Source organism: Micrasema longulum, unplaced genomic scaffold (genome assembly GCF_059751315.1).
Source record: "Micrasema longulum isolate JH-2025_06_02 unplaced genomic scaffold, ASM5975131v1 h1tg000619l, whole genome shotgun sequence".
In the NCBI taxonomy this organism is placed as follows: Eukaryota; Metazoa; Arthropoda; class Insecta; order Trichoptera; family Brachycentridae; genus Micrasema; species Micrasema longulum.
The window spans coordinates 303,136-320,736 of record NW_028277815.1 but is presented as its reverse complement, the minus strand read 5'-3'; the positions used below and the strand labels follow the sequence as shown (position 1 = coordinate 320,736).

Genomic DNA, 17,601 nt, shown 5'->3' with positions numbered 1-17,601 from the left:
TATTATATTTACTGTTTGATTATTATCTTTTTTTTCACCACAACAAACCAGAAAGCCCAATTACAGAGGAAAATTTCAACACAGAATACCCGGGCTTCAGACAGAGGCCTGGAAGGCCAACTTAGCAAAAAACAGTCTGCTGACTGTTATTTGCTAGTTATTAAAATTTCAATTAAGACGCTGGATTAAAAGGTTTTCATGTTAAAACTAAAATATTAAAATAAGACAATTTGAAAAAAAAACGAATAAACAATATTTCTTGTGACCCAATCATGTCATGTTTTAAAGATTAGCTTTATACAGTTGTAAGACAAAAAATACTTGATTTTGAGCTTCATTTACAGCATTGATAAAATAAAATAGGATTCAATTCATTAGTTAGGTAGAGCTTGTTAAAAAAGCTTCTATGGCTTTGAAATCAGTTGATTGAAAAAATAAAAAAATCATTGATTAAAAACAAAGTTATACTTTTAATATAAAAATCAAACACTGACTTGAGTCTGCTAAACACTTTAAAAAAATAAAAACAAAGTTATTTTTATATTGTTTATTAAAACGTTTTTATTTGTGATTTATATCTCTTTTTATTTTTTACATAATAAGAAATAATTATGTTTAATAAGAAACGTTTCAAAATTATATAAATGTCTCCCTCGGCACGGGACACAGTAAATAAAAAAAGTAATACTTAAATTGTAAAAGAACAAATAGATACACAAAAGCCACAGAAGAATTAATATGAAATCAGAGTTGTGTTTTAACAGTAAGTAACCGTTATTAAATCATATAAACAATAGTGTTGGTAGAAAAACCATACTTGTTTTCTGTCTACCCTTTTTTTCACGTAAAAAAATGAACCTCAAAAGTCAGTTCACCTAAAATAATCGAGACATTTAATATAAATTATTTATAAAACAAATATGCCTGTGTTTTTTCGATAAGTTATTATTGTGCACTAATTTTATGTATCGGTTCCAAAAAAAAACTTTTTTTTACCTTTTTTAATGAGATTTTACGCAAAATTATTTTAAAACATTTGTAATGAAATGCTTTTTATAGCGACGTAGTAATTTGAATCCAAAATTACGTGTAATGAATTATTTACTTGTATTGTATTTTATTAACAAAATAATAATATTGTTTTTTTTATTATTTATCACAATTGAATAGAATTTTATGAAATAAACTTGTATTTCATAAGGTTTTTCCATCGACAACAATATGTATTATTTGATCACAAAATAGTTACAAAATAATTACAAAACATTTTCAAGAAACGTGTAATTATGTGCGGAAGGTAACGGCAATTCAATTTTATAATTATATGTGTCACGCATTAAATATTAATTGAAAATTCACGATATTATGTCGTAAAGTAGTAGGAATTTTCATAATTAAATTCTAAATTCTCTCCTTTTCAATACAACTATTTATTAAAACATTCTGGAAAATAATATAATATTCACCACATACTCTAATAATTTTCACATAATTTTCAAAGAGATAGGATATTCTTGTTGTTTTATATATCATTTTAGTTGTTGGAGCTACAAAATATATCATTATAAAATAATTACATGCTTGGTTAAATACTCATTGTTTTAGTATCGCATGTGTTAAGACGCTTAATTTTAATAAAATATGAAAATAGGACAACAATTCAGAATTAATAAAGCCACAAAGACATTTATAATCTAAATGTTTATTTTAATTTAAAATTCAACGGAGGCCCTGCTGTATTGAGCGTAATTGAGCGGGAATTTCACAATCATTATTAAACGAAACAATACAGACTAATATGGATACGAAGTCGTTGGAACAATAGGCTTTTTTCCCCCTCTGGCAATTACACGTAGATCGGACCATCTTCTAGGAATTTAGAAAACAACATGTTTTTGCACATGTGCGATACTGCGACAGTGACTAGTGACTACCCAAAATCTACGAAAGCTACCCTTCGGATATGTTTATCTGTTATGTTATGCATAGTGTTGAAGTGCTTTATTATTATTATTTTATTTTATTCCAGTAAAATGACTTTATAGTGCAGAGTCAATTCTACCATATAAACATGAACATAATAATAAATGTAAACAAAAATATAACAATAAACACAAATATAACAATAAACAAAAAATAAATTTTATATTGCAGCACTTATGGTGGTCTAAGCATATCGCGCCATCGCTCGAACAACGGTGAATAGATTTACCTTGCAGTGGCTTGGAGAATTTCATTTTTAGAGTTTGTCAGGCGTTCCCATAGGCTCCAGGCTCTTTGGCGAAGTAAGGCAGCAAAGGTGTTTATTCGTCCAGCTGTAAACATTTCAGAGGCACTGCAGAACCTAGGCAATCTGACTAATTGTCTGTATGAATTGTTATACGTGACCCTTAATTTATTCCATGCTCCTTGCGTAAAGTTGTTCCATAGTTCCGCTGTATACATGGACGTCAAATACGAAGTAAATATGATTTTCTTCACTTCGTTACTGCATTAAAAAAAAAAACGTCTCGGTAGCATAGAGGCCCTGACATTGATGGCTCTTTTCTGTCTCTCTATGTCATGTATTTTATGGTTGTTAAGTGTATTCCGAGATAATTTTTTTTTTGGAATTCATATAAACGCCCGGAAGGTTGGGTATATAGAGAAAAAGATACAAAGAAAAAAACATGCATTGGGTTCATTCGAATATACAGAATAATATTTTTTAGAAGGCCATGCTTATAAAAAAAAACAGGTTTTTACTAATATAATAAATACGCAGTAGAATGCGAGTACATGAGAACCATACCATGGTTTTATATATTTCATCTTAATCGCTGACTAAACTTACTTTTTGTGTGGATATTTTGCATATTTTTTTATATTTGGTATTTTTATTGATGCGTACTTTTTTTGGTTTTTCAACATGAATATTATTCGTGAACAAAACAGTAATTTTACCTATGGGTGCGAATGCCAAGTCCAAGACTTATGACCTGTCGTTGGCTGGTTTAAGTGGCCTCTTTACACATTTTGAACAATTCACTATTCTGTTTCAATAATGTCTAAGCACTTATGATGAACTGTAAGTTAATAGTTCGTATTAGTAATGAATATTAGTTTTTTTTTTTAAAATGTTTTTTCTAATGTTTATTCTTTAAATTAAGACTTTGTATAAAAAATACTTTGTGATATAACATATTTTATTTTGAGGTTTTGAAGAAAAAAATCTTTTCCTTGAGTCTAATAGTGCCAATGTTGTATTTATATTTTTCTTGCCAACATTTTGTAGAGGGTCTACTCTCTACAAAATGTTGTCAGTTAAAAAATATACATATCTAACAAATTTATACACACACACATATGCGGTAGTGTTTTCTTTTGATAATAATTTCAAACACCTCAAACCGTTCTTAATAATATTATAAAATATCTGTAAAATTACTTTCTCGTAATGTCATTCACGACATTGTTCTTTTTAGACCCAAGCCACTGAATTAATACATTTACAATTCTTTGCCTTGAGTCCTAAAGTGCCTATGTCGTATTTCTTTTTTTTCTTGCCAACATTTTGTTAAGGGTAGATATCAGTAAAATAAACATATCTAACAAATTTATACACACAAACGTATGTGGTGGTGTTTTTATTTATTGATAATAAAAACACCTCAAACAGTTCATAAAAACGTCACAAAATAGCTGTACAATTATTCTCCTGTAATGTTACGATTTACAAAATTACTCTCCTTTAAAATATGGATTTTTAATCAGTTTGTATCTCAAATATAAAATAAACAACACATATAAAACAATTTTGATGAAAAAAAAAGGAGGTGCTTACTTTCATAAACATGTTCTAAAGTAAAATGAGTTTAAAATAAAGAAACTTTAAACTTCGATATTTTCGTAAACGGATATCAGAAACAGATTATGGCAAAGAAAGGGAAAAGAAAAATTACTTGAGTTGCCTTTCACATTTTTTCTGCTCTCGTCATAATTAATGGAAGAATTTCGTGCTTTTTTGGCAACATTCCTCTCTTGGAATAAATTTATTTGGATCGAGTATAAAAGACTGCATGAAAAACTACCCTTTAGATTTTGAGTAAGTGCGTATCCTTGTTTTAAAAGTATTTTTGAGAGAATATTTTAACTGATTAAATAAATCTTTTAAAATCATAAAAAAAATTTGATAGAACTTTTTTTATAAAAACACAAGCATATTGTAGATGCGATCTCTTTTTTATTGGTATTGAATTGAGTTTTTATAGCATTTTGTCTACCTAATTACATATTTTTTTATCTTAAGCATTATTCTCATGGCTCTATTTTGAAGTTCTTTATTAAAATTTCCGTCATTGGCTTAAAATAACACTGCCGAGCAGAAATCACTGAGTGGAATAATTATTCATTTTTTTCATTATAAAAAATGATTAAAAATAAAAATAATGTGACCTTACTGGGATTACCCGTGCCGAGAACACTTGACAATATATTTTTTTTAAATATTTTTACATTTGAAAAAATAAAAAGATACCTAACAAAATGTTCAGACAGTTTTAAACACTACGTATTTGTATTTATATTTAATTTATGTACACTAATATTATTTATACTTTAAAACGGACAATGAAATGACAAAAACATAACATAAGCTAAACATTTGTGGAGCAGTTGATTCAATATTGATTTGGGCGAATGAGACAATCTTTTTTACTTCTACCCAGCTCTAGTATCTATTTTTTTATGGTCTTTTTGGGCATTTTCTCGTTACCAATTGTTTTAATGGAGAGTTGAAGTAGGTTAAAGATTTTAATTGCATAATACTCAAAATTCCTTTATCCGAAAGTAGAATTAATTTGAATTTGTTTAAGTTGTCTTTGTATTAAGGATCTAGTGATTATTATTTTATTTTTTTTATTTTTTTTATTTAGAAAACATACAGTCATACATAAAAAAGTATTGAAAACAACGATGTTCTAACATAAAAAGACCAATTAAGTTTTCATAAATTATGCAAAAAAAAATATACACTAAATGTGACAAAAAAATAATTAATTAAGAAACTTAAGTGAGAAAAGAATAATTGTTAACATTTTCGTTTTCCATAGAGGATATCATTGGTAATAAATAAAAATACCTAATGCACACCCCGAGTCATCCACGCACACACACATGACTGCACATATAAAACATACACAAACAAATACATTACATGCGGCACATATACATAGCACAAACCACTCAAGATGTATATTCAGCAACTACCTCAAATAATCAACTCCATGAAGAAATTTTCTGTACAAATGGAACGTGCAGTTAAAAATATCTACATCAATACTGAGTCCATTAAAATTTCTCCAGGCACGTCTTATGAATGAATTCGTGGCATAATTGTTTTGACAAGTTGGTATATAAAAAAGGTAATTTAATATGGTATAGCAAAGAGGACAACGGAAACCAATATTCTTTAAAAGGTACGGCGAATCAACCATATTATTTAAAATTTTGAAAACAATTTTTAATCACATGCAAGACGCCTTTTTTGGAGTGATTGTATACAAAAAAATAATCAAAGATGCGCCGTAATTATTTATAGTTTTATATATGAGTTTTTCAGTATTTCCACCAGTATAATTAAACAAAAAACACCAGATACGTACCACAAACGTAATTTGATGTACTTATAAATAGTTTTATAAACATTATTGTCATTATCGTTCCTCTTTCCACATAAAGTGGTGCAAAGGGCACTGCATTGGTTAACCAAATACACAATGTTTCAGTAATTTGTTACTTGAATGTAAGATGATAAGTCTCCAGTCCTGGTTTTCCACTAGTTCTAGTTTTATTTCACAAACAAAACTGTATTCTTCATATTTAAGGCATTAACATGTGGTAAAACATTTTAATAAATGTTATAAAATATTTGTTCATAACCACTTGCCGACTTTTCTATATCTACCAGTTTCGAGACGTACTCGTCACTTCGTCAGGACACCAATTAAACCAACATGCAAAACCCACTATACATCTTCACTAATGTTGTTGAACAAAAATATAAAGCCAAAACGACATGCATTTTTAAAAGCACATGCACTGATTAGGACAAACATGCACTGATTAAATTATGAAAATATTCTGTTGTTTGAGAATTAATGAAAAATAAAGTAGAGGGGATGGAGGAAGGGGGTAACTTTAATAGGTTTATTAGGCTTGTGCTTATTGAAATACATGTATTGGTTATATATTTTGTGAAACAACTATAGTGAAGGTGTATAGTGGGTTTTGCATGATGGTTTGCATGTTGGTTTAATTGTTGTCCTGACGAAGAGACGGTAGACATAGAAAAGTCGGTAAGTGGTTTTATACAAATATTAAATAACATTTATTAAAACTGTTTTCAATACTCGGGTTTGTAGCAGTTAAATATCCATTACATTTTAAAGTAAATTTCTATCCATGTTTTTTATTTACCTCAAAATTTAAAAGAAATATTATACTGCATGTAAAAGGTGTAAATTTTCTCGCACATAAACAAACGAAGGATAGTACATATAAGTTAACAAACCGTGGTATTTTGTATACGCACAATTCTTGATACTTGTTTACTTTTATTTATTTATTTATTTATTCATATTTTTCGCTTACAAACTATAATTAATAATAAAAATAATGTGACCTCACTGGGGTTTCCCGTGCCGAGGACACTTAACAATTTTTAAATTACATTTGAGAATAAACAAAGAAGACTAACTTAAAAAACAAATATTCAGACAGTTTTAAAAACAAGGTATTTATGTACATTTATATTATTTATATTACAAAACACACAATGAAAACAACAAAAACCTAACATAAGCTTTACAGTTGTGGAGCAGTTGATTCAGCATTGGTATGGACGAATGAGACAATCCAGTTTACTTCTACTTAGCTCCACTATCCATTTTTGTATAGCCTTTTTAAACATTTTCTCATTACTAATTGCTTTAATAGATAGTGGAAGTAGGTTATAGATTTTAATTGAATAATACTCAAAATCCCTTTGTCCGAAAGTGGTATTAGTTTGTATTTGTTTAAATTGTTTATGTGTTGAGGATCTAGTGATTATATTATTTGTATGTGATGTATTGTGGGGGTTATGTCTTTCATTTGAGTAAGAGTAGTTTTTGAATCTATAAGTGAGTATTGTTTTAGCGTATAATTGTTTTGGTGTCATAAGAAGTGATTTATGGAATATTTCTTCAGTAGATGTCTGTATCAGGACTCTGAGTATTATTTTAATGATGGATTTTTGTGCAACAAATACACTATTTAAAACTGTGTCACTCGCACTACCCCAACCGATTATACCGTACTCCAAAATTGATTGGCACAGTGCAAAATAAATCATTAAAAGTTCCTGTACATTGATTATATTTCGAATTGTTTTGAATATATACGTTTATTTTTTAAGTTTATTAGTAACATTTTCAATCTGCTGTTTCCACTTTAAAATTAATATCAATAATAACTCCTAAGTATTTGACATTGTCTGTCCTATCCAGTATTGGGCAATTACAATTAGCACTTTGAAGACAATTATTATTTTGTAGTTTGATGTTAAGATAAGCATTTTGTGAATAGGTTCTAGAACTGATTTGAAATGGAATGAAGTTAGTTTTATTTATTATTTATTTTTGTTGTTTCAGGTATCGTGGATACGAAAAAGAGATCTTCACATTTTAACAGCAGGGATTCTCACCTACACGTCAGATCTACGGTTTCAAGTAAGTGTGACATGAGTTTTATTTACGTGCTATATATATTTGTTATTGGAAAACTGGGATGAAATGAGGCTGAATGCTGTCGAAATTTGTACTAAAACTACCGTACATTCGAAGATTGGACCGCTCTGCACGTGCAAACCACGAGCCCACTGCGTGATATTGCATTATTGGCCCATTTCACACCACGGCAAAAATCTACACGACATGATAAACTACAATACGGTGGATCGATATTTATTATCACTATTTACAATTATTTAATAGTTTATTTAAATTATTTACTTACAATTGGAATTCCATTGTAATGATGAAATAGCTTATATTTAATTATAAAATTCTAGGTACACTCCCACTTATTTATTTTAAATGTACCTACACTTTTTATAGTAATTATTTTTATTTAAATTATCCTTAGACTGTATAATATTTACCAGTCTGAAGATGTTCATTAGGGGGTGAAAGCGCAAATTGGTCAAATAAATAAGTGGAAGTGTGCCAAGTATTTTTTTAATTAATAACTGATATGTAAAAATAAGTTTTCAAATTATTGACTAATTTAAGGCCTGGCGAATGCAATAACCAGTACACCATTAGACTAACTGACCTCCAGTCGATTTCTTTTTGCAGGACTTTACCTGAGAGTACTCGCTAAATTTTAATAATGATTTTGATAAAATTATTATTATTATTATTATTATTATTATTATTATTTCAATCTTAAAGTAGGGCACACATATCATACATATTGTTATGTGTGTTCTAATAATAACTTTGCAAATATATTTAATTTATAAATTGTTTATCACATATGCCTTGACCATTATTTTAACTTTTTATATGTTTTTTTCTTCATAAATATTTTTTTCCATTTCGTAATACTTTTAAATTGCTTTAAATAAAATTGAATTTCGTGACTTTGCCTTTTTCCTAAATGGAAGTCTAATTTTGTTCTTTTCTTTAGTATTGTGATCGTGTTCATGCTGGTTCCAATCAATTTTTTTCCAAAATTCTGTTTTTTAATTAGAGTTTATAATTTTATGAACAAATATCATTGTTTTGTTAAATATTCTTTGTTTATATGTTAATAATTTCATTTCATTTACCATCGACTTTACCCTCGTGTATCTGTTTTTTTTCAAAATGATTCTAAAGGCTTTATTTTGTAATACAGTTAGTTTAGCTATGTTCTCTTTGTTTGATAAAAATAAAATACCAATTATCTTGAAAATCTCTTTTGTTAAGTTTGAATAGACAACATAAGAACGGCAAAGAAGATTTCACGACCATCGTCGTTCCTTTTCCGCTCGTAATAGTGTATGGGGCACAGTATTGGTACACCAATCGCTGCGTATCTTGATAGTTTTTGTTACATAACTATACATATATATATGGGAACCTATGTTTACTATAAAGTTTTCATTTTATGTGTGTGTTCAGTTATTTATTTATTTTATTTGTTTTTTTTTTTTTTTAATTTTTAATTTTTTTTTTGTTTTTTTTTTTACAATATACAAAAGAAGTAAAACAGAGAATTTATTTTATTTTATTTTATTTTGTTTATTAAGAAAAACAACAGCAATACAAAGAAATATACACAACATAATAAAAAAAACATAAAATAAAGCCAAATCAGTTTTTCACATAAATACAATTATAAAAATCCAGTTCAGTTAAATATAATTTATAGAAGTGCATGTGTGCGAGTTTTTTTTTGTGTGTGAGGATGCGTGTGTAAAAAAGTGGAGTGTGGTTTTGGTAGGTATGTGAATATGTGTGTGATTGTATATGGGTGTGAGGGTAGGTTTAAGGACAGGGTAAGTGTGTATTTTATATGAGTGAATAGAAACAATTTAAAATTATAATGTAAAAATATAAATATATTTTTTTTTATAACGAAACATAATTTATTCCAAATAATAGTTTTTTAATTTTGGTTTTAAAAGTGAGTTTACTGTAATTAAATATGTCTATGTTATTGAAAAATAAATTATAATTACGCGTCAAGCGAATCAGAGGAGAGTTCTGAGCATAGTTGGTGCGAACTGTGGGTACATGGAAAAGAGATAGATTCGTGTGACGGGTGCGGTAGCCAGGTACGTTAAGGGCCAACTCAGAAACCAGAACAGGACTATCAAGACGTCCATTAAGAATGTCATGTAAAATACCCATATCTAATAACAAACGACGATCCTCAAGACTAAGAATATTATGTTTATGACAAGAAGTTTTATAGTTAAGGTCCGTAAATCTGGATCTCCAATTGAGATGTCTCAAAAATGTTTTCTGAATATTTTCAAGCCTTATCTTGTGTATGGAATACTGGGGAGACCACACAGAGGAGGCATATTCAAGGAGACTACGAACGTAAGCGAAATAAATTAATTTGATACTACCAATATCATTAAAAACTTGGCAAGTGCGGATAACAAAACCTAAGTTTCTGTGTGCACGGTTCACTATATTTTCGATGTGGTTTTCATACGTAAGTTAAAAAAAAAAGATAATTACATAGCAATAAATTACATATTAATAGTAAAAATAGTAAACGAAAAAATCCCACAAAGGCATAGCCTTCGCACTTATTTAAGGCATAGCCTGTTCGTGGGTTCATTCATAATAAACAATGATAAAAATAAAAATAATGTATCTAACTGTTGTAACTCGTGCTAAGGACACTTAACCACATACTTTTTTTTTTTTTAATTTTTACGTGGGCATATACAAAAAATACTTAATATGCAGAAGTAATTTATTAATTATTAAAAACAAATTAACTTGCAAACTTTTATTATGAATTAAAATGTAATTTCTTAGCTTGGAACGGGGTATGCACCCTTGTTAGCTGAGCAAAAGTTTTAACAAAAATAAGGTTTAAATTATAAAATGTATTCATAAATAAAAACGTTGGATAATCAAAAACACTAAACAATGTCTTACCTTACCACTTTCAACAAATAACGATGGATTTTTTCAAAAATCAACCAGAAAAGGCACATGATAAATATACTAACTAGATGAGACAAAACATGACAAGACCTTATAACGTTCCTTGTAAAAACCCTAACGAGTTTAAAAAATGATAAATAAATTCAACAAATGAAAAGGTGTTTACCGGGACGAATATTGTTTAATATCTTCAGTTTTATTATGTAAAAAAAATACTCTATCATTGTGTATATTTATTTAATAAAGACGCTATAATAATGATCAAAATATTAAATGATTAGTTTAATACACACAAATGATACGTGTATTTAGAAAGCCGTATGTAAGAAATGAAATCTTTTGAGAAATATCTCGGATTTATGTTATATTCATAAGCGAATATTTAGATGAATGAAATCCCTTTCCTGATGTAATTAGAACATCTTTGTAATGAAGAATTAAATCAAAGATACGAACATCTTTCTGTCCAAAAGAAAATATCTATTCATTCCAAGTATGTTACTGAATAAACCATGGGATATAATTTAATGTACGGTCCCAAATGAATTCTCAGTCTTTGCCAAATCGGCATTACTTTGGTAATAGCAATGATCACGTTCGTTCGCGTGTTTTGTGAATATTTGCGAAGAAATCCCTAACACTTTTCGTTCACGTTAAAATATTTTTTAAGAATTAAATTTTTATTTCATTAGTTTTTTGCCTTTTAAGGTATAATTAAAATACAAAATTTTCGTTTAATACTTCAATCATAAAATATTCGTTATTATGTCTTATCACGTTTAAAGTGCTGAATTCGATTCTTGATTAAGATAGTAGATAGTTGTAATATTTTATTGGCAACTAAAGCGTGAATAATGATCGAGATTTAATATATTTACCTTTTTGTAAATACGTATTAGTGCATTAAGGCTGTAGTCTGGTAAAACGCACGCAAAATGAGGAAATCATACAATTTTGCCATTTTAAAACGAATGTTTTTTTAATCGCGCAATAATAAAAAAAAATAACTAAAATTAAATAAAAACAATAATGTTTAAAGGTATTTCTGTTCAAAAATTGACTTTAAAGTTTTATGTAACTAAAATATAATTACTTTAAAACCTGCAGATTACGCCTTTTCAAATTTAGACTAAACTTAGGTATCTAAGATCTCAATAAAAACTAAGTATTTAACTGAAATTTCTTCTAATAATTTAAAGATAGTAAATTTAACATGTAAACGACTGAGGCATTTTTTTTAATTTGTTTTTGAAATAAAATATAATCATTTTAAAACACATAAATTTTTGAGACATTTTTCTTTATTTTTACGTAAAATTATGCCTTCGGTAATACTTCGAGCAAATAAAAATTATTTAAATAAATTTGTTGAAACCCCTTTTAAAAGAATTGTTTTCTTTTTATTCTGGTTGTAATATTCGATTTCAAACAATATCTTATTTGCGTTTTTATAACCTAGATACCTGCCCTTATCGGTACTGGTAAAGGAAAGTATGAAGGTAATAAAAACAAGATATTGTTAGATACCAGAATTATCTTTTTTTTTTAAATGAGAATACAATTCTTTTAAATAGCTTTCAACTTAAATATTTCAATAATATTTTTTTAAGTATTACCGAAGCCATAATTTTACGTAGAAATAAAGTAAAATGTCACAAAAATGTACATAATTTAAAATGCTTGTATTTTTTTTAAAAAACAAAAAAAAATTGGCTTTCGCCACTTTCATGTTCGATTTATTATCTTCAAATGATCACAAAAAAAAATAGTTCAGTACATAGTCTTTATTGAGATCCCAGATACCTAAGTTTAGTCTAAATTTGAAATGGCGTAATCTGCCAGTCTAAAAGTAATTTTATTTTAGTTACGGATAACTTTTTAGTATATTTTTTAACAGAAATACATTTAACAACTATTGTTTTTATCTAATTTATGTTTTTTTTATTGTTGCGTGATTAAAAAAAAACATTCGTTTTAAAATGGTTAAATCGTATGATTTCTTCATTTTGCGTGCGTTTTACCAGACTACAGCCTAAACGGCTTTTGCCCTCACCAAACCATTAAATTAAGGTTTCCTTTCTTTAATTTCATTTAAACCAACTTAGCCAGAAAATTTTAAGAAATACGTATTTTAGTTCAAACGTAGGAAAAATGGTAAATATGACATTGTTAACTGGTTATTTAAACCAACTAAATTTTACCCATTTTATTTAGTAAGAAGAAATATTTTCACAAATATTTAATTTTGAGTACCATTTTCAACGAGTTGTAAAAAACTCACTTTTAAAAAATGGGAATCAAGTTAGGGTAGAGTGAGATTTGAACCACGGATATTTGATCCGTAATTCCAAAACACTAGCCACAGGACCACAACCCGATTCATGTTAATGTTTAATTTATGTTATTTATTTATTTATTTGGTGTTTAGACAATTAAAAATAATATTTTTTAACAGAAATATTTAAATAAATAAAAAACACTCCTTTTTTTTCATAAATTACATTTAAAAACAAATAAAATATACATTTTAATAAAGTTTATAATATAAATGATTAAAAATAAATTATTGTAAATACTCATTTATTAATACTTAATTAAAAATATACACCCTAATAAAACATAAATTTAATTAAAATTAACAATTTTAACGGTCAAAATTTAATTACTGTAAAAAAATTGTTCATTAATATAAAATATATTTCAACAATAAATAACTTACTTATAAAACATGGGTCGAAATAAAACTAGCAATGTAAGTTATTAAAAATAAATTATTATAAAAATGAAAACATATAAAAACGTATCTTGTATATACTTCTAAAACCTAAACAATCCAGTATCAAAAATGACAATTTCCAAGTGTTTAATGTTGATGTATAATCTGCAGATTCTTGATATTGGATAAAAGGTCAAATTATTCTTGAATCAATCTATGTTGAATGTTTACGGGTTCCTTAAGGTATAACTATTGGAAACAATGTTTTTATATTACTCAAACAACTTAATCTTGCCAGTTTACCATTAACAATCTGATAAATACAACAGGTAGTAAACGTTTTCTCTAGTTTTCTAACGTTTTGAAGTGAAAGTGTTGAAGTCTCATTCCATAACTATTCAGTGTGGCACTCAAATGACTTTCTGCTATGAAAGTCATATAAATATGTTTAATGGTAAGTCATAAGTCCTATAAATTTTGTGACTTTCACATTTCCTTCTCATATAAATAATCTATCTCTGTGGTTATTTGTTAATCGAATAAAAGGTACATTGAACTAGCAATACAACTTGTGTATGTAAATGAATATTGATACATGGTGTTTTAATGGAAAAAAGGGCATAAAAGAAAATGTTTCTTCAGGTGTGATTTGAACAGGCGTTTTGCCTAAGTAGACGTCTTTAAGACTGATGAAAATGCTTATATTTGGTTAATACTCCTTCATGTATCAAAATTATTACTTGTAATGTTAAAATTTATCAAAAAATACGCTGTGTGGATTACAAATTTATGCAATTCCCTCTTCTCTAGAACGTAGTTATGCAGAAAGCAGCCAGCAACATAAAAATGAAACTGAGATAATAGCACTTTTGTGGAATGAGTGAATTGTCAAATCTAAAAAATCGTTGGAATGTTTTTGGTTTTAACAAATGATAAACAATGAATACATCAGTTTTTGTTTTTATATTACAAACAAGAATCTAATTATGTATTTGACCAGTTTTAATGATTTTTTTTAAACCATAAGATTTTTCCAGAGATGTGGGTTTTTTGTGATAATTGAAAAATGCTTTTTTTGTGATCGACATCTTTTTCAGAAGGTGATTAATACAGTTTTTTGTACAAAAGCGGTCTGGTTGTTTTTAGCAGAACATAGAATTGACCTTGCTGCACCCGATAACATCGATATTTCATTTTTTTTAATTGTGGACTGGCTGCTTTCTGCATAACTACGTTCACTTTTGGGTCTAAATCGGAGAATGATGGTGATATCAAGGGTTTAGACCCTCTCATACAACGTTAAACAGTTGCAGGTTTGAGACGACCCGCTGACTATGCCGTTTCCCCGTGACTTTTTGTTGCTGTCGCGTTGTCCAACTGTGGATGCTCTCTTTTTTTGGATGAGAAACTGTTGATTTCGAAGAGGTCGCAGTGATTTGTGTTCTTTGCATTTTTTTTCAGCGCAATTGCAAATCGTAAACTTGATCTACAGGTTTTCATTAAGCTACGGGTACAAATTTTAACGCTTTATCATTCGAATACCTTATTGAAGCCACAATACTTCAAAATTTTGTAAATTCAACACGCCAGTCTACGTGAGAATTGTACAAAACTAGTTTTTTTTTAAAGTTAAATTTGTTTCAACGGAGAGGGAAAACATTTTTAAGTAGGGAATATGGAAGTCTAGGCATTTACAGGGCTTACGACCTGTCATTGGCTGGTTTAAGTGACCACTTTACACACACTGTGTAACATTCACCATTCTGCTCATGTTTAAACATCCACATTTCTTCAACTAATCCATCTGTAGACTTTTGTGAAGTAAAAGGGCTGAAACCTTTTTGACGTGGGTGAGATTCATCCGGCTGAACCAAATCACCTACTAGGCAACGCCTGAGAACAGTTTTCCAATTTTATACTTCTTCTTTTACCAGGTAGTTAATTCAACAATGTTTGAGTATGTCCAAAAGCTTGCAGACTAGCTGGATTTCTATCCCTAGTTATTTTTATTTATATCATTTTATTTATTTATTAGTTATTTCATTTTATTTCAACAGTATTTCAACAGGGAAATCAACAGTTCTACATACATATTTTTAGTAAACAAACAGATATGGTGTATAAACTGAGAAATAATAACAGATTTCCACATAGTATACAAAGTTAGTAAAGAAAATATATTCCATATCAAATAAATACACACAATTTATACATATAAAAATGTTATTTTCATGTACTCAATAATCAAAGATTTTTCAATATTTATTTTAAGAACGTTACTGTAAATTGGGCGGGATTAGGACAAGAATGCTTGAGAGGATAAGGAGGGGAAGGGAGATGTACATATTTATTATTATAATGTCTACTAAGTTACATAATGCATTTTTAGTGTAAATTTTAAATCTGACAGAGTGATGTTTAAAGCATATACCTACATAATTACATTACAATTATTGATACGGCTAATTTTTGCATTGCCGTTATTGTGAAAAATCACTATTACAATAAAAAAGATGGGTACTTGCCTTTAAATTAATGTCAAAATTTACGGATAAACATTATTTAACACACGAATAAAACTCTGATGCAAATGTTTAGAGTACGATAAGCGGAAAAGTAGGATTTTAGGTTAGATCTGAACTGACTGGGACTGTGGATGATAAGAAGTCGTTCATGGCAAAAACACGATCTCCGAACTTATGGTAGTGTTCATCGAGAGACAAGTTTTGATCTTTGGTATTTGTTTGAGTCTCGGGTCTTAAGAGGTCAAAGAAAATCTAATTTTTCTATTTTCCGATCAGTGCCTTTCTTGTTGTCTCCAGCCTCAGTGGTTCCAAAGTCCATTTCAATTAAAAACGACCCAGATTTAGAATGCTAATGGATGTCGCTTGAAATTTTTGGAAGTTAATTTCTTCCCAATTATTTAGGGGAAAAACTGAAAGAGCTTTTTGAATAGACGACATTTTATTTGTGATTTTTTTCCGTATGACTAAGAAAATTTGACAAAATAAAATAAATTTATAAACATTTTTTTTAAAAGAAAGGCAATCACATAATCAATTATTTTCCTAAATTTTATTTTATTTTTCGTTCTTACAATATAAATATTTTTTAACCCTATAAAAGCGATTAAGACCAACAGTCCAGAGCCAGTTTTACCATCTAAAACAAAAAATAAACAAATTTAATCTTCATAAAATATTACATTAACAACTAACATAAATATTGTTACAATCAAAATCCTTCGTTTATATAACAATTACCATGCATTCAAATAAAACAATGGTAAGATAAGAAAAAATCTGAATTGGAATTTTATTACATTTTGTTCTCACGGTGGTTTCAACATTAGTAGCCACTGCTTGAACAGGGGTGAGTAGATCCACCCTGCAGTGGATAAAGGAAGCGTATTGTTGGAGCTATGATTTACTTTTTTAGCGTACGGACCTCACGTCCTTAACATTACTTTTTCTTTTGCACGCAGGCCGAATATTCCGACTTTTGACGTGCCCATATTCAAGTATTTGATGGATTTTATTAAACTATGTCTTTCTCGGTCTTCTTCATTTTGAGCACTCATAAATATTTGTGTCATTCTTTTTTTGCTGTCTATTCGCTCCACACGCACCAACGAAGCGTTTTTTTCTTGATTGTGTCGATAATTCTAGTTTGAGTTTTGAATAATGCACGAATCCCGACACTTGTGCGTGCACTCGACGTAGATATTTACAGCATACACTCGTCTGAGAGACAGCACAACGACAGCATTCAGCCTAATATTATCCTTGGTTTTTTTAATTTCGACTCCGCCACCATTTTCAAACATAGTCATTTACGACTATACGAAAATTGAAAGATTTGTATAAATTATAAAAACGCAAAGCTGTCATAACCTTTAAAATACTGTTAAAAAAAAACTTCCTCTAGTCACTGCGAGGTTACCCAAAATTACCTTAGGGTAACCTTAGGTAACCTGAGGTTATCTTAGTGTAACCTTAGGTAAGGAAATGATCCCATCAGAATCCCTGTCTCTTTTTATATCATAAAAATTACATTTTTGTCTAGCTAAGTGATCCAACTAGATTAAATCTCTTTCTATTAACACATTATTTATTTGCTATCCAATTTTTCAGTTTTCAGTTCATCGGACAGTTTATTGAATTGGAAATGGCCTATATTTTTCAAAGACTT

The 17,601-nt window shown here is 28.5% G+C and overlaps 1 protein-coding gene across 1 annotated transcript in view; it reads left to right on the top strand.

Annotated features, from left to right (window-relative positions):
• The window catches only part of LOC148280070 (zwei Ig domain protein zig-8-like), a 180,575-nt gene that overhangs the window by 64,441 nt on the left and 98,533 nt on the right, over positions 1-17,601 (top strand). Inside the window, exon 3 of the mRNA XM_088228969.1 lies at positions 7,671-7,748. Within this exon, the coding sequence (XP_088085095.1) occupies positions 7,671-7,748 (78 nt within the window). The remainder of the gene's footprint in view (positions 1-7,670; positions 7,749-17,601) is intronic.